Source organism: Ornithodoros turicata, chromosome 9, assembly GCF_037126465.1.
Source record: "Ornithodoros turicata isolate Travis chromosome 9, ASM3712646v1, whole genome shotgun sequence".
NCBI lineage: Eukaryota > Metazoa > Arthropoda > Arachnida > Ixodida > Argasidae > Ornithodoros > Ornithodoros turicata.
Genome location: NC_088209.1, coordinates 29,880,725 through 29,901,146, shown reverse-complemented (window position 1 = coordinate 29,901,146; position 20,422 = coordinate 29,880,725). Strand labels below are relative to the sequence as shown.

Below are 20,422 nucleotides of genomic sequence, written 5' to 3'. Positions count from 1 at the left end.
GCTACGAATCGACCTTAGATATATGTAATGAGTACAGCAGCATATAGAATATTCATACAAAGCACAATGAGACTAGCACAAAGCACTTGGATGCCTCTTTTTCATTGAAAGCTGTGACATATCTCTCACGGCCTTTCTGTGTGCGCACTTTGTACCCCTTGTCACGTGTGTGTGTGTGTGTGACCTTTCCCCGTGTGCACATTGGTTGACGTCACCGCTGGACAAGGACACACCTGTATGTTTGTATGTTGCCCTTTCTTTGCAGTCCTGACACCCCACACGCCACTCGGACGGCTGCGCCCGACATGTTTGCAGGCTTACACCTTGCCTATGAGGTCAAAAAGCTCATGTATGCTGCCCACTTTCTTTTCTCTACACTCATTTCGTTTTTTCGCTTCTCTCTCTCTCTCTGTCTCTTTCATTATGAGCAACTTGTTTCATATCGAGAACGTTGCACCACTTGTTAGGTTGCGGAAAAGCTTCGACGAAGCTCTCTAGATTAGAGTCACTAAATAAGCTTCGCTTCAGAGTATCGACACTGAGGTCCAAGTGAGAGCAGGAGCGCCATCTTGTTTCCGCACCACACCGGTATCATCCCCATTTGAGGATCAAAGACGGCTAATATAATGCGCCCTGTGGGATAGAGAAACGTGTGTGATTGTTGCGCGGTAATCCATGTATTCTCAACTAGAGCGTCTCGAGGGTGTCAAGGTGAGCTCAAGGCCGTCAACTGCTGCTTGCAAACGAAAGGAACATTTCACCCGCGCACGATAGATGGCATCGTGCGCTAAAGTGCGCATGCGCGTGGGTAGCGTGGCGCGGAAACAAGATGGCGCATGCTCGCTCTTGGAACTCAGTGTCGATACTCTGAAGCATAGCTTATTTAGTGACTCGAGTATAGATATATGACAAGATCTGTGATATTTCGACGACGCAGTACTAGAAATATGATCAGCGTATCTTTTGTAGGCTACTAAAGCAGGAAATGTGCAGGTTTTACTTTAGTTCTTGTTTCACAAAACACGGTTTTTAAACTGCGTTCCAAACCGCAGCGAACGTTTTAACAAATTATCAGGTGCGGTCGGGAGTTCGAGCTACAGTCGTTCTTTTCATGGTTTCCATAGTCATACAGACAGGTCGCAGTTTCCTACAGACAGCTAATCTGAATTAAGGCGCACATTCTAATTTGAACATGACGTGACATGCTCGCACTATGCCCGTGTTGCGTGTTTTGTGTACGGTGCACTCTAGACAAAGCACACGTAAAAATCAAACGAGTAGCTCATCAGAATGCTGATGTTAACGTGGAGGAAAGAACCAAGAGATGAGCAGTGATAATATACCTGTTATCTTGTACCTGAAGCAACATTCGGATACCTGGTGTCTACCTTCATAGGTATGACGGGAAAAGGTACTTCCTCAAAGGATGACAATGACAACAGATCTGGCACTGACTGTATGGCACATGTAAAAAACGGCTGATTAGTACCAAAGTGCGTTTATGCTTTGTTAATCGCACTGTTCAACCCACAGCTAAATGCATGACACCTCCTATGCATGCCTTGCTGCAAAAATGGCATGGTATCGAAGAGCGCAAGCTCTCAACTGCCGAAGACACTTTCTGCCTCTTGCTTCTTTCCACCGCAGATCACACGTAAACATACAGTAAGGTACTGTTAGAACGCATTAGATATAATGTAAAACAGGCAGTACAAAACGCACGATGAAGATTTTAATTTCTAGTAACCAGAGATAGGGCTTAAAATTCGTAGTAGCGCAGACACAGATAGCGCGATACCGAAGCTTGACACTACATCTTTCGATATACGACTATCGATATAATTCGATATACTCGATATAACAGTCGCTCTTGAGCGACTGTTAACGTACCCGCACGAAAAGAGAAAGAGCGTCACTACATTTATAGCTTGTATAGTATCTCGAATCTTAGACTATCTATCACTGTCCCCTTCGTCTTTTTGCGTCCTTTCCCTATTCACTTATCTCTACTCTTTCCTGTCTGTTTCCGGCGCAGCGTCCATCAGAGCGGAGCTAACTCGCATCGTTTTAGAGCTAGGCAACGTCGCGTTGTTATTTTCATTTTGTCCACGAGTTATGAAATAAAAATATCGTTAACGTGTCAGAAAGCGCGAAATTAAATTTTGTGGTGACCGATATCGCCTCGCTGTACTGTTTGCTACACACTGGTGTAAACGTGAGCACGGTGCAGGACGAACCCCTGTCGGCGGTGTCGCGCAAAATGGAGGTGCGTATACAAATATCGACTACGAGGGGAAAGCGGGCATCGCCGACGTTACCTAGGTGTAATGCCTTCTCTCACTCCTTCGCCACGTGTACACATAAAGTCAGGATGTCGTCTGTTTCAGCCAGTCGCCGCAGACGATTTCAAACATGGGCTTTCCGTGGCTACGAGTGGCTGCCCATGCGGCTGGTGCATGGCGGCTCGTTTCCATGTCTACGGCCGCCGAAAGCACGGTCGTGATTGGCGGACCCTCAATGGCTACGTCACGTTGTTTGAGCGACCAGTTTTTGTTTATCTAGGTGGCGTTGGCATTGCAGGCAGGTGACGCCCAAGTATAGCTCCTTCACGCACGACACGGCCGATAGGGGATCGTTGCGCCATGCGCAGGAAGTAACCGGCAAGTGTGCCGCAAGCAGTACAACAGACAAACCGAGAACACCCATATAGGGTCATTCTGTTGCATTTTATAGAAGACGTATAGAACGTACCTTTGTGATTTCTTGGTGATAACATCTCGAGTGAGGTATTACAATGGTGCGAGTACCTTGTACAGGCCCACCAGTAGAGGAGCCAACGGGACCGGGAACTCCCAAAACGAGAAGCCCTTTCCTGTGGGCCTCTCCGACGATCAGGCAAAAGACTTTGAAAAGACCGAGATGAAATACGACTCCACGGGGATGTTCCATTGGTGCTCGGCGCGTCCCATAGAAGACTGCATACTAGTAAGTCGTGGTCCTCCCACCTGTTTCTGTGCGTACTGAATGTCTTGCGTGTTTCCAGGACCGAAACCAAGCCGCAATGACAGTGCTTAACGGCCATGTCGTTGTGTGCCTCTTTGCTGATCCCGACTCTCCACTAATAGGGTTGCGTAACTTAGTAATGCCACTTCGTGCCAGCAATTTCCACTACCACGAACTGAAGCATGTTGTCATCGTCGGCAATGTGGACTACCTTAGGAGGGAATGGAAGATGCTTCAGAACCTTCCGAAAATTTCTGTACTGAATGTAAGGTCACACCTATGCAAACTTACTTGAACGTACGATGTGGGGACGCTCCACACTGCTGTGGTGTCCAAGGAAGAAGTGTTGTGTTCTGTATCACGGAGCCTGCAAAGACACATGAACGTCTCGGTAGAGCAGAAAAATGCCACTAGACAGTTTCTGTGACCTTTGAAACAGCGGTTCCCAAGACCTCCCTGTGTCCTTCCTATCCTTTTACTGCGTTGCGACCTTGCTTATGCGATTCAAAGCTGTCCTTGCCTGCTCTCGGTAGATCAGAAAAGGAGTCTCAAATGCGCGAAATGTGACATCTGATTAGTTGGCTGATGTCTTTTAACGTGCTCTGTCCAGGGCTCTCCACTGAGTCGTGCAGACCTTCGAGCGGTCAACATCAATCTATGTGATATGTGCGTCATCCTGTCTGCCAAAATACCCAGCAGTGATGACCCAACACTAGCCGACAAGGAAGCCATTCTTGCCTCACTAAACATCAAAGCGATGACCTTTGATGATACCATAGGTGTCCTTACTCATAGTAAGTGTCCCCGGCTTCCATACACTCTTATAGTTGGCGTCATCTTTTGAACGATGATACTTGGATCCTCTAATGTCTACAACGTCTGGGGACCTGTTTACAGATCCCAATGGTGCTGAGGGATTCTCCCCACTGGGTAGTCCCATTGTGATGCAACGACGGGGGTCCGTGTACGGTGCCAACGTGCCTCTCATCACGGAACTCGGTACGAATAGCCCGTGCACAAACGCCGATTTAAAGTGCCACTGTGGACTAGAAAAAACTGAAACTGAAGGGAGGGTTACAGCGTCAGCTGTGTGCGAATCAATCTTTGATGCTTGTTATAATGCAATGGCGATCACAGGAGATCTCGGGATGCGATCACACACCTAGGAACTGAAGAGGAGATGGTCTTCCTCCACACGAGTCCTGACCGGCGGTGATGGAATGTCCCAGGAATGTCCCCAGGACGATGCCGGTAGAACTGAATGGCTGGCACGTCGTCGTTGTCTGTGGCAGCAGCAGATAGGCCGCCACAGACGACGACGTTATCTTTTCGCATGAGGGGTCACGTGACGCCCGTGCGTTTTCTGCGGACGACCACGAGATCCCGGGTGGGCCTGCCCGAATAACAGCTGACGCTGTAAAAATTATGTTTATTTTGTTTCGTATTACAAGTCAACCTCGCTCAAAGGGTCAGCACGCAAAATATAAGTGTCGTCTGTGAAGATTACGCACTTCCATGAATTTTCCAAAGAACCCACAGAACTTCATAGTTTCGGATTCTCCAAGACTAGATGACGTCATCGGGAACCCTGGCGTCTGTCTCCAGCGCACGTCTCTGTCCCGCGTCCCACGTTGAAAGACTGCCAGCAGCTCGGATCGGATGGATGGATCGACTTTGAAATGGAGCAATGTTGCCAGACTCGTGCACGACTGCGTCATACGTCTCAAAATTATAAATTAATTTTATTTTATTAGTTCGGCGTCACACTGAGAAACATTGCTGTGGGAGGATACAGCGTGAGACACATGGATTGCAGTGGTATAAATCCGGCATATTTGGTCATAATTGGACATAATGGGCTCCTAAATTGGCTCAAAACAAGGGCAAAATTGATCAGGCCTAGATCAGGCATAGATCAGGTAGGATTCTGAAGATACGAGGTTTAGTCTGCAGTGCACACACACTCTGGCGATTTACCAGAGTACGGCCAGGTACAGCTCGCGTTAATGTTAACAATAACACTGGGGAAAAAAATTATGTCTCATTTCCGAGCGTGATAACAGCCACCCTGGGTGTACTGAGGGAATGTTAAGTGAACAAAATCCTTGCGTTAAACTAGCATAATAATTTTTTTCAATTAAGATTTCCTCATGGCCCAAGGGTCGCTGTAATCGCGCTCGGGAACGAGACCACATTTGTTCCATTGTTATTAATAACTTTGACGGGAGTTGTACAAGAGTGTAGAGTTGTGAACACTGCCTTATGGGAAAGGAAAGGGTCTTAGTGTTTCTTTTTTTCTTTCTTGCAGTAAATGACACAAATGTGCAGTTTCTGGATCAGGATGATGATGACGATCCGGACACGGAGCTGTACCTGACGCAGCCTTTTGCCTGTGGTACTGCCTTTGCTGTCAGTGTACTGGACTCGCTAATGAGCACAGTAAGTGCCGTGGCGGATAGCGCAACAGTGAATGCATTGGGTCGGCGGCTCGTGTTTATACGCCCGCTTGATGCTTTCCAGACGTACTTCAATGCCAACGCACTGACGTTGATCCGATCTTTAATTACGGGTGGCGCAACCCCTGAGCTGGAGCTCATCCTGGCAGAAGGTGCTGGACTTCGAGGTGGATATAGCACACCGGAGTCCCTAGCCAACAGAGACCGGTGCCGGGTGGGACAGATCTCTCTATACGACGGACCACTGGCTCAGTTTGGGGTACGCTCGCTGTTATGACAACTATACTTGAAAAGGCTCTCCACTCGCCGCAATCACTCCTCCCTGTTATGTGAACTGCATCGGTTCGCGTAGTAGTTCTGCTTACTGCGGGAATCGTCGGTAATAGAACTCTCCCTGTGTGTAAACAAATGACGTCATAGTGTTCGACAGCGCCACCAATTTGGTAGAGTTGAACTACCCTCAAAGCTAGGCGCGAACAGGGTCGCGCCCGAAAGGCATGGTCTTGAAAGGCACGGTCTCGAAAGGCACGGTCACCCTCGGTCCTACTTTTCTTTTAATAGGAGGCAGCGAACAAATGCCCGTTCGTTGAACCCAGCCCTCCCCTTCCGATGTGTTTCGATTTCAGTTATTCTACCAACGTCATGATGACGTATCCCGGGTAGAGGTCTATACGCTATGACAGTATGCCTCTGCGCATTAGAGGAGATCAAGAGAAGAGAGGACACGTGACCGGAAACGTAAGAAGGCAACTCGTGGCACACGTGGTCGTTGTTTGGGTATATGACTTTTCGTTGCCTTTCGTCGGCGGTGCTGACAACCATGCGGGAGTGCACGTGCTCCATTTCAAACTTGCTTTCACTTTATTTGAAGCCCAACCAATGAGGGTACAGCCTTCAAAAACAGGGAGAGGTGGGAGCTAGAGTGATGCGCAGTTCCTTAACGTACTTGCATCGCGCACATAAGTGGCGTCTATACCATAATAAGTTCAACCTAAGAGCGGCAGGAAATATAGTCCCTCAACTATAACAGGGTAACTCCGCAGGAGAAATTATAATGCAGCGCCACCAGGTGCCGCCCATAGGGCTTCTATGGTTGCTGTACTGTGTGTGGCTAAATAGTTTCGGTGTCGTGTCGGCGAACTTCATTCGCGACAGAGTGATGCAGCTATTGCAGCCAACAGGAAGAAGCGTGAGGCGGGGCTTAAACGTGCCGTTCTTAAGTTGGACACTGCTATATCGTTCCGCATTTGTTTGTGCACACGCAGATCGACGAATATTCCTGTTTTAGCAGCGAGCTTCATGTCAGTCACGTTGTACTGCACTGTCACAGCTCCAGCTACTTTTATTCATTATTTTCTTTGTTTATTCTTTTCTCTTTGTTCAGATCCCAGGCAGAGTAAGTACATGTAGCAATTTTCAGGGCATCTCTTTCGTTAAAGTAGGTATTCCATTGCAGTCTAGTTCTATAGTGATGGTGGTGGTGGATACTAGAAACGGTAATGGCTACACGAGAGTACTATACCTATACAGTACCTATACAGTGCGAGATGTACTGGTATTGCAATGGTGCGTGGAGGGGTTATGGACCCGTAGATTAGGCATTGGTGTAGGTTCGGTATGAGGATCCGAGGCTGTGTCATTTAGCGATACCCACATAGGCGAAAATGATGCTACGAAAGCGACGTTCTGACAAGTTTCTTGCTTTGCAGGAGGGAGGAAAATACGGCGACTTGTTCGTCGCCGCCCTGCGCAGCTATGGCATGCTGTGCGTCGGGTTGTACAGGTTTCGTGACACCAGTTCCTCGGGCGCAGCCTCTTCCAAACGCTACGTCATCACTAACCCTCCGGCCGACTTCACGTTACTCCCGACCGACATGGTGAGCCACCCACTGGTGAACCTCGTAATACATGAGGCAGTTCTAAGAATGGAGATGGGTTGGCAGTTGACACTTATCAGTACCTTCTATGTCTAGCTGCAGTCTAGGCAAGAAAATACCAAAACGCACAGACTAGATATTGTCCAAACACGCCTGCGAGCAAACCTCCCGACTACACGATGCCCCCGCCCCCTTTATATATGTACATATTTTGTATTTATGAGTGGCTTTCTCACAGTACTTTGGTGATGAGCAGGCAAAGCACGCTTTACAGGGCGTGAGTGCTCCTGTGCATTTATTCTTTTCTTTCGCACATTATAGCTGCGTTATGAAATGATCATGAATACATATTAAGAGTAACCTTCCCTTCCCATGTAGCGCTTTTCCATAGCCTTTTTATCGTCGACTTTGGACCTCTTTTGCTCCACTAATTATCCTGCATTTTTAGAATTGCTCGCTCAGAAGGTTTAGGTTTCTGCGCATTGAAACAATTTTCCTTAGTCTGGCTTCGACTGCCTCAACAGGCTCACGTGATCTCAGAGTTGGCCCGCTTTAACCTAATCAAACCTGCAATAGCTGTACGGACCTTCCTCTTTCTCAAAGTGGTATTGTTTCAGCCTGCCCTTACGCATGCTGATCCAGTCTAAGTGTCGTTCTGTTTCAGTCTTGCCACTCATGCAGATTTTCGTTGACTTCAACCTCCTATTCACTTTACCCCACTTCGGTACATAGTTGATACATAGTAATTCGGTGCATGATTCCCTACATAAAGAGTGTTGAAAGGGACCGTTTGTGTCTTTGCAGGTGTTTGTCCTCCTGCAGTTCGACCCAGGCCTGGAATACAAACCCAACCGGGGAGAAGAGCCTAAAGACGACAACTCTTGACTGCTGCTGTGTAGCACTTTGACTGACGGGCCTTATTCTTTCATCTAAGCCATCACACTTGTTCCGCTTGAGTCCCCACTTTTGTATGCAATCTTAGACACACCCACTGTTACATACATGTAGGTCAAACGGCACTACCACAAAACAGCTAAAAATTCTGCAAGAACATATCCAAAGAATGGGAGAGAGGGGCCGTGCATATCCAGCAGGTATTTTGTATGAGCACCATTGGGAGAAAAAAGTACCAAAATATGGGTTGTTTCTTCGCCCAGTATTTCTTTTTACACAGATCGACTCTATTTACTCGTGTATAGGAAGAGCTTTTTTATACATTTACGACGTAACTTAAAAGCTCTGAACAACGAAAATCTCTAACAGCGCAAGCGAGAACCTTCTGAGACAACTTGCTGCAAACAGAAATTTCTTATGACGTCGTCTTTGTCATTTCAGTTCCAGAATTCCAGAGTCAAGCCTCTGTTTTTGCTTTACAGAGGTGGACCTCGTCTTACTGCAAACGCAAACTCCAATTACTTAATCCTTCAAGCCCCCTCCCATACCCATACAGGATTTGTTGGTAGATGACATAGCATTCAACAACAGTGATCGACATTCAATTTTACTTAGCAACTGTTCAAACAGACAAGCACGCTTCAAAGTATTCATGCAGACGCGTGATAGACCGTCGTAGCATTTCTCAAGCTGGGAGCTGAAACAATGCATGCCTTTGCATGCATTATCGAAAAATAAGGGTCGTCCGTTGAGGTCGCTACACGAAAATATCTTGCAAACCTTTTCTAAACATGCAAAGTTGAACAGCTATCTGAGGAAATCTTACCACGAACAACAAGTTCCCCCGATTTCTGCTGTTCCAAATATCCTCAACCTGTTACCTCCATGTCTGCTCTTTTGCTCTTTTTCTCGACACCTTGCAATACAACAAGAGAAAAAGTTTTTTCTTTCTCTTATTTCGTACACATAACATACGTCTGGTTGCAGCTTAGTGCTGCGTTCTTTGTATGATAAAGGCTTCAATATTTTATGTACAATTCAAAGACGTCAGTAATAACGTTGTTATCGCTGGGAGCGGCAAAGGTTGTACAGTAACGTTGTAAAATGAGCAAGAGACCAGAGTTTACGCCGAGTTATGCAGATATATATATGTATAGGTACGTGTGATACATGTATATATATCGAGGGACATGTTTTGGATGTGTACAGGTGTAGCAGATGTTGTTGTAATAAGCTGGCGACGTTGCACAGACACACATGTGACACACATGTTGTGACACACATGTTCTTCACCGAGCCTTATACGCTTTCTGCATTCACAAAGGTCACATAATGTGTGCAGCAGGTATATTGTTGCACATGCAGAGTTGTGCAGCAGTTTTCAGAATGAAAAACACAAATGCGCCTTTCAAGTACTGTGGCTGGACGTCTGAATGTTCACTGCGCATTATAATCTCATATTTTGTACGTTGTTAGCTTGGTCTCATTATCACAAATATTTTACTGGTCTGTTTCTCGCTAAGTGTGGCAGACTTGGAATGATGACACACAACACTAGACAATCCATACACGTTGTGATTCCACGTTGAAGAGGACGTGTTACTTATTCATAATTGTCAACCGTGCGCTGTTTGTGTAGCGAAGGAAGTTCGCGACTCATACACTGAGCATTTTCTAGGGACGTATACATGAAAAAATACCCCGACAGTGTAAAATTTAGCATTATTTTCTCTTTTGCGACATCTATTAGCTGCTCATTGACTTGTTGACACTCAGGTGACTTAGAAGTCGTGTCTCGATTGCTAGTATTGTTTATGTGTGAACTTGCCCAAAGACATAGCTCTATAGCTCACACTTTGTTGAAATAGGTTGTAATAGTATGTTGCAGAGTAACTTACGGCATTCTGATTTGCTAACAGCTCTAGTTCATTGCTACCTGCTGTTGCATGTCATTTTGCAGTGGTCCTTCACGAGGTATTCCTTCTGAAAACAGCTATTAGGTGCATAGCTCCGAGAAACAGGAGCAACAAATCCCTTAGCAGTACAGAATCGGTGTGCATGCACTAATACTAAATGCACTAAGTGCAAGACTAATACAGACAACGTATTGAACAACAGAGATATCTGTAGAGATGCTGTTATTGAACTAGAGAAACTACTATAGCATTTAGGTTTTTGTTTTCTGATTTTGAGGGTCACGGCTGGTTTATTTTTACATAACTCTATTTATTTTGTAACGTTTATCATGTGACAGCAAACAAGTTATGTGACGTATGTGTTTGTATGCCATGTTATTCAAAATAGAAAGGTTTACATGTATGTTATGTGTTTCTAGGATGTACTTCACTTTACTTACAAAGGTTAGATGATATTACCTTTCTAGCCAAGACCAAGTCATTCATACGACCGTGCTGAGTAATGCATTTCCTTTAGATGCACAGGTGGTATATCTTGGCAAATTGCTTTCTAATATTTATCCGAAGGAAGAAGGGACTTTGTGTGCTAGTATTACGAGTAATTTACTTAATACAAAACATGGGGATCAGTTAATTACAGCTGCACGACCGAATATCTACTTCAGCATTGTATTTATTTTCCTGCATTTTTTGCATGATGCCTACCTCAAAAGATTGGCATGTGTTGCATAATGGGATTTACATTTGACCGTAACAATGACGAAACTATTGCCGAGGCGAACAAACAGGTAACGTGTCAGTGCTGATGCTGTCGTGTGCACAGCATATCACACTGTATGCAACATGAAATTTACATACATGCAATAAAAAGGGCGAGCACACTCCGATTCAAAAGCAGCAGCAGGTAGCATATTGGCATTGATCTGGAAATGTGCAGTTTCACATCAATAATCATTTTGATGCCTTGCTCCCACACCTTTTCCTACTACCCTCCTTTTGTTACGATGCCCAAATCCTGTACGAATTCATTCCCATCGTGTATAACATTCATTCCACGAGTGTAATAAACATCTGCATTTAACTGTTTACTCCTTCCTACTTATGTTCATTAGATCATATATAAAGAATATCTCCCAAACTAACAAGCTGATAGTCCCACTCAGAGTCGGAGCAACCTCCAGGTCGTTTCCCGCTATCCTAACGAAAGTTTTTTTTTTCTTGCCTCGTTTGTGTATGTCGTCTGTTTGTGCATCTGAAACCAACCACTGTGAACTTTCCCCTGGACGCCATTGTACTGGATTGTACGGCATTTATTTATTTATGTGAGTGGCAAACGATAGTGTGAAATAATAACTTTGGCGAAGCGCGGAGTAAGTCTTCACCTGGCAAGGAGACACAGCATCTTCATATTTCTTCCACGCTAACTACAATCCAGTACACTGGCCATCAATAAATGTTTCACTGCAGTTGGTGGGAAGACGTTTCGTTTACTGTTGCTTTGCTTTCAGTGTAGCAGACGCCACCACATTCTGCGCACATCGAAAGCAAATCAACATTAATTTTAACTGACATACTATATAACCATTCTAGAGAGGTCATTTGGATGCAGCGCCTATGCCTTTCTCAAAGAGATTGTTCATGAATGAGCTTTATGGGGAAGGGGCGCAATAATTATTTCACAGCATGTGACATAAGGGTGAGGAAGAGCTCATCCTATGTTTGAACCTGCTCTCTCTCTTGTACTTTCTTAGTCACATAATGCTAGAATGGCTTATTCACGACACAAGTCTGAGCTTTTCCTAAATTTTTCGTGATATACACTCGATTGCAAAAAATGGAATAACAATATCTAGACGCTAATCTGTCCGTTGTCAACATTTTTACCCTTAACCATTGCCACAATACGTTCACAGTGGTTTCAGAGCTTCCATGCACAAACTTCAAACTCACGCATGATTGTCATTGCCATGTTGAGTTGATACTGTTTGTCCACAGTGTGCACTGTCCTGTAACTTGTCTCATATCACACACGCACACACATTAAGCAAAGCGTGATTCTATTCTCTGACCCAGCAAATGAGAATAGAGTCAGCGCACTGCCATGTTTAGCACCTTGGATGTCGCCGGATCTCCCGTCCGAGGTGCTGAACACGCATCAATCCAGTACGACGTTTCTGTGCCAGGTGGAGCATAACGCGCACGCTTCACATGTTTGCCACTTACACCATCACTTCTATCGCTTTGTTTGTAAAACACCAGCAACCTTTCTTCTCACACACACTCTCTCTCTCTCTTTGGCTGTTTTTCTTAGTTTCAAAGTTGTGCTCTCCGTATTACTGTCCCATGTGTGTGTACTTCTTGACATGCATTCTTTCTGTTCCTTCTGATGTAAAACTGTTTCTCGAGTCTGTTCTTAAGTTTTCATCAATAAATGTGAGGTTGGTCATTTATTTGCATGTGGTTTTTACGGTTTGTGTGTGCTCTCTTGATTTCTCAATGTTCACTGTCCCTGTGCTCTGGTGCTGCAGAACATGTACTCTTGGTTGAGAACACCCCCTACATTTGAAAGGTCCTTGCAACCCAAAGGTAACTAAAGTCGAATTTTTAAAATTAGCATTGAACTTCGATTAGTTGGTAAATGTGTAGAATACTAATGCTGAGAAAGAGCATTGCTGACCCGATGTACGGGCCACCTCCTATGGATATACGTAAATGTACAATGTACGGGGTTTTCTCAAGTGACGTATAGGACGTTTGATGTCTCGGTGTCTATTCTTCACAGTTTACAGCCACCCATAGTGGTAGCGTATTGTTCCGCTGTTAGCAGCATGTGTAGTCCCTATATGGATGAGTATGAAAAGTGAGATGGATCGTTGAGACTGAAGATGTAGCCTGCTCTTGGATATGCCTATGTGTTCGATGTTTCATCTGCGTGTAGCTCGATATGGCTGAGTAGGTAACCGGGTAGGATGTGCTAAGCTGCAGCCTTCCGTAGAGCCTGTATGCTTTTCTCCCCCTCTCTTTCGTGGGTTTTGCACCATTACCTGTTTTCCACGGAAAACAGTCACGATCGCGATTGAGTTTATAGCGTTTTTCTAACATGGAGGATGACGTGTGACCCAGGGATTTCCCCAGCACCCCATAACCCCCACCTCCACCCCAAAAGCTATTACAACTTCCAGGGATTGCCCGTCCCCACGCCCCTTTCATTGCCCCCCAAATCTTGCAACGCCCCCCTAAAATGCATGCCGGAAAAGCAATAAAAAAAAACCCTGAAACGCGGAAGCCAGGGTGTCACACACCCCTGCGGGACTCCAACAGCCCCGTTATGAAAATCCTGGGAAAATCCCTGACAACACCCACAAAATACCTGACAAATTAGCCGAAACAGCCCGAAAAGCCAGCTGATACGGGTCTCGTACACCTCTACGGAATTCCAACACGCCCCCCCCCCCCCCTCTCGCGGGGGGGTGAAAATCCTGCGCGCGCATCCCTGGTATGGAGTTTGTATTTAAACGCGTCTGTAAAGTCCACATCTTTGCACCATTTTAAAGTGCCACAGGAGAAGCACAATTTACAGGCCGCACCCCTCTTGCGGGTGTGTGCTGAACCTGAACCTGTGCTACTCGTTCAGTGTTGTTGAAGAATGTTTGCAACGCAAAAAGGGTCTTCTTGCGCACTGAAAGCAGGGAGTGAAGATTTTCCATGCGAAAATTATTTGCATAATATTTAACTTCCACGAGTCAGTTATTCGGACGTGATTCACCGTTTTCACCATGCAAAATCGCCGCAAAGGTTGTGCGTTGTGCTCTTGAGAGCCGCGTTATCTGGACCAATCAGCGCGCTCCATGAGTGAGAATGCCGGGAAGGGACAGCGGACAGCGGAGCGGCGCGTACAGCAAATATGGCAGACTAGTAACTTGCTCACGAAAGTGTAATTTGAGCTGGAAGAAAGTACAGAATATTGTATGGCAACAGAAAAAAGTAGTACATAAGCGCACATATGAAGTCCGCCACACAGCAGCAAGTGTCTGAAACATGGCGACGTGTACGTAAGTTTGTTGAACGCATTAACTCACGTGCAGTTATCGCGCGCCATTTTGCACGGGCAACTTTGCACTTTGCAAGCTCGGTGAACGTAACACATGCTCCCTCACTGTTGTCGGGATGCATCAGCATGCCTGTGTTATAAGCACCTACAGATAAGGAAACGAAACGAAAAAATTAATCTAAGCGGTAGGCCAGAGCAGTGTGGACGAAAAGCGCCGTGGAACATGAAGACCGAAAGTCGTAGAAGCTGCGAATATGAACTCCGAGCTTTCGCGACTTTCAATAGTGTGGCCGCCATGGCCTACTGGATCCGTTGGTGGTTCCTCTAAAGGTCCTGCGAATGGTGGCGAATCCCACCACTGGCTGTGCTGCCTACGAGTTTCCCTTGGTTTACGGGAGACATTCCACACAGCTGAAGTCGACCCAGGTCGCATACTAACTCCCCTGTCCCTCAGTGTTTCCTGCTACCTGTCACATTCATCCACGTCTGTACGCCGAGGTGCCGAATTCATGTATATTCCCCCCTTACTGTAAACACAGGGCCGGCGAGAGGAACTTATGGGCCCCTGGGACGGGTCATGCCCGGGTCCCCTCCTCACGTCTCGATAACATAGTCTAAGTGTTTCGTCCTTATAGGATTACGACGGGCCTGGGGTCGTGCGGGCCCCTGAAGAGGACCGGGCCCTGGGACTTGAGTTGTAGTGTCACTGGGCCTTTGAGCGGCATGTCAACACTGGGGGGTCCGGATGTCCAGACTCCACCTCAATTTCCGTTGTCACTAAGGGCTTCAGTTGATCCTGTACGGTGTATGAACATCTCGATTTATGAACATAATGTTTCTGTAAAAATCAATCATCAATCGACATTTGGAGTGAGGAAGGGGAAGTGTCTTGTCCCAGGGGGCACCATTCGTAAAGCGAGGAAATTCGTAAATCGATTTAAGCGGACATTTCTTATAGCTATTAGCGAAAGCTGTAGCATGCTTCAGAATGAGGAAAAGCTATATTTGCAAGTATTCTCTGCATAGTGAACGTTAATGAGTGATAATGGGGCATTCATAGGCATGGAGTGTCTGCAACTATAGGGCATAAGGCCGTTGCCTTGCTCACCACAACACGTGCACCAGCCCTCTACACAATCTATAATTTCTATCAGACAGAAATTTGCATGAAAAGGCATAAACAGTGCTTTTAATGACAGTCCTGTTATGTACAAGTATACAATTTAGAAATGAACTTTGGCACAATGGCGGCAATATGAGTGTACCTTTAGATGCAGCGAATTGTTCAGGTATGCGAGTTTCGTATCTTTAACAACAGCCTAAAAATTCAATGTACTTGTTGCAGGTCCTGTAACAGTTCATTCAAATGCTGGTCAAAAGGTAATATGTAGTGCGGAGAAAATGGCAAATCTAACCGGTTCATGGCTTCCATTAACATGTTGATTACTCTAAACTCAACAACCTCGAACAATGTACTGTCAAAAGGCAAAAACAAAATCATGGTTTTGCAGAAGGCACTGGAATGCTTTTTGTAAAATGTTCTGCAAATTCATTTATATGCCCATGGCTGTGTTTAATTACACCTTATATTTTTGTAATAACATTGTACTTTACAGATGAGATCAGGCATTCCTTTTGAGGTATTTTATAATACTGATGCTAAGTAGCATGACAGCAGCTTCAGCAATGTAACAAAGTAAAATATTATGAACTTTTTATACTATGAAGTTGTCAAGGTGACAACTTGACAACTCCCCATTCCCTTTTGTCAGCACCCCAAGAGTGAAGTTCCCTTGATCGGAGGGCTAGATTGCCTGCTGTTGGTACTGGAATATTATCTCGCGTTGAATCTGTGATGTGAGGAATTTGTACATGTCTTCGCAACCAGGAGGAAACAGTGTTGTTAAAAGTATTCACATGGAGGAAATGAAACATTGCAAAATGCAAATGCTGCCTCGAGATGATCTTTATGCTCTACAGCGATGTTTGTTCTTTTTGCATGTAGTGACACGTGTCACAATTAGAAATGCATGTATGTAAACCTCAAATCAATACTGCAATCACTTGTACAAAAATGTATAGAAATTCATTCTAAAAATGCGAGAATGGACACATACAATGGTCTGTGATGGTGATGTAATGAAACATGCAGCATGGTCGGTGGTAACGCTAAAATACAACAGAGCTATAAAACAGTTCACCTGTACATTTATCAGTTCACCGCTCAAAACTGCTTTGAAGCAAATTTGAGGTATATCACAGACAAAAGGGAAACAATATATTCAGAGAAGTTCATGTCCTTTTCTGAAACCTCGACATGTAAAACGCACAGTCCGAACAATACACAGTGGGTGGGCTGACAGACTTTTTGTGGCACAAATTGCACGGAACTTGCGAGTTTGCGTCCTGTTCGACAGACACCTCTTCTTGGCTTACGGCGTCACATGCACCTGCTGCTGTCCGTAAAAGTGGTGACACTTCAGATTGGCTTACAGTGTCTCGCGGTTCCTTTCTTGCAGCATGTTGCCTATAAACCCTCTCGAGCAGAGGGTTAGGGATGTAGACACTCTCCTCCTCCTCGGCACATGCCACGAGGACGACCTCGTCCGAAAAAGTCACGCTCTTCTTGGACAGAGGTTTCCGTTTCTTGGCTTGCTCACTACCACCTTGTTGCGCACACAGCGTGTCCCCCGTTTTACCCTGCATGCAGTCTGGCGATGCTGTCCTTTGTTGCACCTTCATCATCTCTAACCTCTGTAGCGCTGTTTCGTAGTCCGGAGGTCTTGTAGGTCTCTTTGATGGCTCCGAATTTGCTGGCGACACGGGACGAAGCGATGTGTCACTTCCACCCTGCTGGTGTTGGAAGTGGGGCATCCCCTGCATAGTTGGCTGAGCAGTCTGTGGTGGCATTCTGACGGCCACAAAGGGCCTTGCGTCTGGCATGTCCTGGGTCTTGACACATTGGAATGCTTTTCCATACTGTGAAGGCAGAGGGTACCTGTTACCCGTGCGTGCATTGTAAACACCACCGGTACATGCCACTGAAGGTGTGGCTGGGGCACTAGTTGATGTCTGTACAGGCATGGTGTAAGTCAGGGACTGTTGCGCGTGTTCTGAATTCGGTGGGGAGTGGTACTGCTGAGTTGGGCTCTGTTCGTGGTTGCTTGGAATGGTGTTAAGCTGCTGTTGGGATGCTGCATGGTTTGCATATGGCTGAGGGTATATATTGCTGGCCTGTTGCACATACTGCGTACCCGGTGACATATGCATGGTTGTGTCTGTTGTGGTTTGGGGACACGATTTTGAAGCCTGCTGTTGACGTACAAGATGGTTTGTACTTGGGGCAGAAGCAGTCTGTTGTGGTGGAGACACAGGAGCCTGGTAAGCGCTTGAGGTATAGCATTTCACGTTGTAGGGCAGAGAGGTCACCACGGTCGTCGATGGAGGAATGTCCTTGTTTTCGGCTCCACATGGTTGTGTGGGGATGCCCAGAGGCTGATGTGCTGTTATGGGTGCCCTTCCTGTCTTGAATCCTGCATCCTCCGATGGTTCCACAGTCGGTGGTTTCAGGATCTTCTCAAACCTTGATGCCAGGTCTCGGACAGACCGTGGCTTGACCGCATCATCCTGGTCAGAATCTCCTTTGCTTTCGCATGGCTTACTTGTTGGATCATTAAGAACATCCTTCTGTTTATATGGGCTGGTTTTTTCATGCTGTGAGACCTGGAAATAGCAAAAAAAATACCACATCAGCACGATGAGCTGTTGCTCTCTAAGTGAATCTTTAAGTCATGGCATGAAAAGTCTTACATTTTCATGTTGTCTTTGCTGCGATGTGGACTGAAGTGGGACTCCTGGCTTGTTTCCATTGGGGAGCACTGCAAGTAAATACCCATATAGAAGAACTGTGCAGTACAAGCAACTTGTCTGTAGGCCAACAACTTTTCTCTACATCTTACAAACAACGGAGCCGTATTTACCTTGTTCAGGCTGCTCTCCTCGCTGTAGCTGGTGCCCACTGTACAGCTTCTCACCTGCCTTTGTGAGCATTGATATCTGCTTCGACTGAAGTTCTTGCAGCCAATTCCTTTCGAGCGAATTTGGAGCAAATTCGGTACGAGACGCTTCCCCGTTCCTCTGCGTGTCCGAGTGGCTGGCCGTAGCATTACTGGAGGCTTCACCAGATCGTGCATTCATGATTTGTTTCCTCTTGGCTTGTATTTCTTTGAGCAAACAGCTTTCTTCCGCTACTGTTTGCTCGACATCGCTACTTATGTCGGGGGTGGGAGCAAGCAGTGGACTAGCGGGAGGGGGAAGGTTCTCGCTCGACGGCACCTCGTAGTTCTCCAGATCGCTGCAGTTCGTGTCACTGTCATTCGCTGGGTAGTAAGAATTCGCCCGGTACGAAGCGTTCGTGTAATGGCTGTACGTCGCGCCATCGTTCCTTTTTACTGGACTGCAACTTCTCGCTGCATGGGTCTTCACGGGACTGGGACTTCTTGCCACTTCTATGTGCGGAGGATCCACTTTGGTCAGAAGCGGGCGGTGGCAGAGCCCCCGAGCGACGAAGGCGCGGTGCGGTTGGTGAAAGCCGCGACATTTTATGGTGGCGGACTGTTCCTCCTTCCCCTCGTCTCCACTCTCGTTGCGTGCCTTGCGTTCTAAACTCGTCTTGTTGGTGTCCTTGCCAGACTTGAAGATTGCCGTGTCGTCGAAGGACCGGGAGCCCGCTTGCAGCGCGTCCTGGTTCTCTCTGAGGTCGGGCAAACTCCGGTTCTTTCTGCGCATGAAGCCACCCATCAGTTTCCTCCTGATCTTGTGCTGCTTCTTTGTGGCCGCAGACGCGGCTGCGTTGTTCCCGTCGGAGTCGTGGTTCTTCATTCCGGCGGGGTTGGAAAGCGTGCGATGCAGGGGGGGTTTCTTCGTCTGCTCCCACTCGCTGCAGTAGTCGCTCAGCTCTGGCTCCTTCGTGAACATGGAGTTGAGGTTTTTATTGTGGCTCCAGTTTTCCTTAGGCTTGCACCTCGTCGTAGTCGAAGAGTCGCCATCTTTTTTGTTGTTCTGTCGCTGTTTTGTCAAAAAGTATTTGTAAATTTCCGTGTCCTCTTTGATCCTGAGGGACTGTGATTCTAGGACGTTTGCTTTCTTCTTTGAGCCCTTTTTAGGCAGCGTCGCGTAGATCTCTATGTTGTTGACTGGTTTGTCGGAGGGAGCGTCCCCTAATACTTGGCTCCCATCTCGGCTTCCTTGACGACTGTGGCTGTGCTGGCTGTGAGTACTATCTCTGCTTCCTTGCCTGCTGTGGTGCACTTCGTGGCTTGCCTCCTTGTGCCAGCGACGGTCTTCCGTTTCGACCTCTTTCAAGCTTCGACTCAGTTTGTTGGAGCGCATGACGCAGAGGCTGTGCTTCATTTTTGCTGCATTCAGTGCTTGGGCATTGCTGTACGGGGCATCCATTGCAGCTCTTGCTTTAACTATTGGAAGAATAAAAACTTCAGTCAACAATTCAACTCAACACACTCTCAACGTATTGGTGTGGTAGTCGCACTTTTCTGCAACACCAGATGAGAAGCCACTTTACCTGCTGCTGCATCGCAGAAAAATACTGCCATGTTCAGGTCCCCGGCTTGCTCTTTTTCGCAAGACTTTTTCAGCAAAATGTCCACTTGCATGCAAAGTTTGTCGCAGTCTTCAAAATGCCCTGCAGTGGAAAAGTTACACGCATGCGTGAAATAATCCACTTGGCAGATCAAGGTACCCGCAGGGTACAGGGACGCCACTCACCTCTACTCGCTGTGCTGGCAAACACTTCGTCCTGCAGAGAGTCAAGATCTGGATGCCCTGTCTTGGCCTGCCCAACTGGCGCTTCCGGTATCTGCTTCAGGCGAGTGTCCAATTTTCCTGGTGAACCGGGGAGCCCTACAGATGGGTAGCTGTCTGTGCTCGACAAGGAGTAGGAGTCGTAGCCTTGATCTGCTAGCACGCCAACGTTCATGTACTCGTGCTTGGAGAAATTGTTGACCACTCTGGCTGTACCACCCAGGAGCCTGAAGTGAAGAATTAACTTAATGTTATGCTCAGCCTGAGGGGAGGACAATTGCAGCTAGTGCATACCGTAAAAGTAGTAATTTTCACGGAGACCTAGTTTTTCGCGAATTTTGCGATTGTCATTTTTCCACGAAGTTAAAGTGCTGCAAAATATTCTTAATGACGAATGAGTATATA

At 46.5% G+C, this 20,422-nt stretch overlaps 3 protein-coding genes across 4 annotated transcripts in view; 2 read left to right on the top strand and 1 right to left on the bottom strand.

The window, feature by feature from the left end:
• LOC135368573 (calcium-activated potassium channel slowpoke-like) overlaps positions 1-12,592 on the top strand; it is a 93,939-nt gene extending 81,347 nt beyond the window's left edge. The window contains exons 20-28 of the mRNA XM_064601953.1: positions 266-349; positions 2,817-2,985; positions 3,044-3,268; positions 3,614-3,797; positions 3,901-4,002; positions 5,312-5,442; positions 5,524-5,718; positions 7,169-7,336; positions 8,141-12,592. Of these exons, the coding sequence (XP_064458023.1) occupies positions 266-349; positions 2,817-2,985; positions 3,044-3,268; positions 3,614-3,797; positions 3,901-4,002; positions 5,312-5,442; positions 5,524-5,718; positions 7,169-7,336; positions 8,141-8,221 (1,339 nt within the window). The 3' untranslated portion in view covers positions 8,222-12,592. The remainder of the gene's footprint in view (positions 1-265; positions 350-2,816; positions 2,986-3,043; positions 3,269-3,613; positions 3,798-3,900; positions 4,003-5,311; positions 5,443-5,523; positions 5,719-7,168; positions 7,337-8,140) is intronic.
• A 1,415-nt stretch (positions 12,593-14,007) lies between these two features.
• Positions 14,008-20,422, top strand: part of LOC135368570 (probable phosphorylase b kinase regulatory subunit alpha) — a 94,471-nt gene continuing 88,056 nt past the window's right edge. For both annotated transcript variants that reach the window (XM_064601947.1, XM_064601949.1), the window contains exon 1: positions 14,008-14,194. The gene's annotated coding sequence lies outside the window, so the exon portion shown is untranslated. The remainder of the gene's footprint in view (positions 14,195-20,422) is intronic.
• The window catches only part of LOC135368569 (uncharacterized), a 47,183-nt gene continuing 42,125 nt past the window's right edge, over positions 15,365-20,422 (bottom strand). Inside the window, exons 13-17 of the mRNA XM_064601946.1 lie at positions 19,982-20,244; positions 19,779-19,898; positions 18,178-19,671; positions 18,008-18,075; positions 15,365-17,920 (exon numbers count right to left, since the gene is read on the bottom strand). Coding sequence (XP_064458016.1) covers positions 16,490-17,920; positions 18,008-18,075; positions 18,178-19,671; positions 19,779-19,898; positions 19,982-20,244 — 3,376 coding nt within the window. The 3' untranslated portion in view covers positions 15,365-16,489. The remainder of the gene's footprint in view (positions 17,921-18,007; positions 18,076-18,177; positions 19,672-19,778; positions 19,899-19,981; positions 20,245-20,422) is intronic.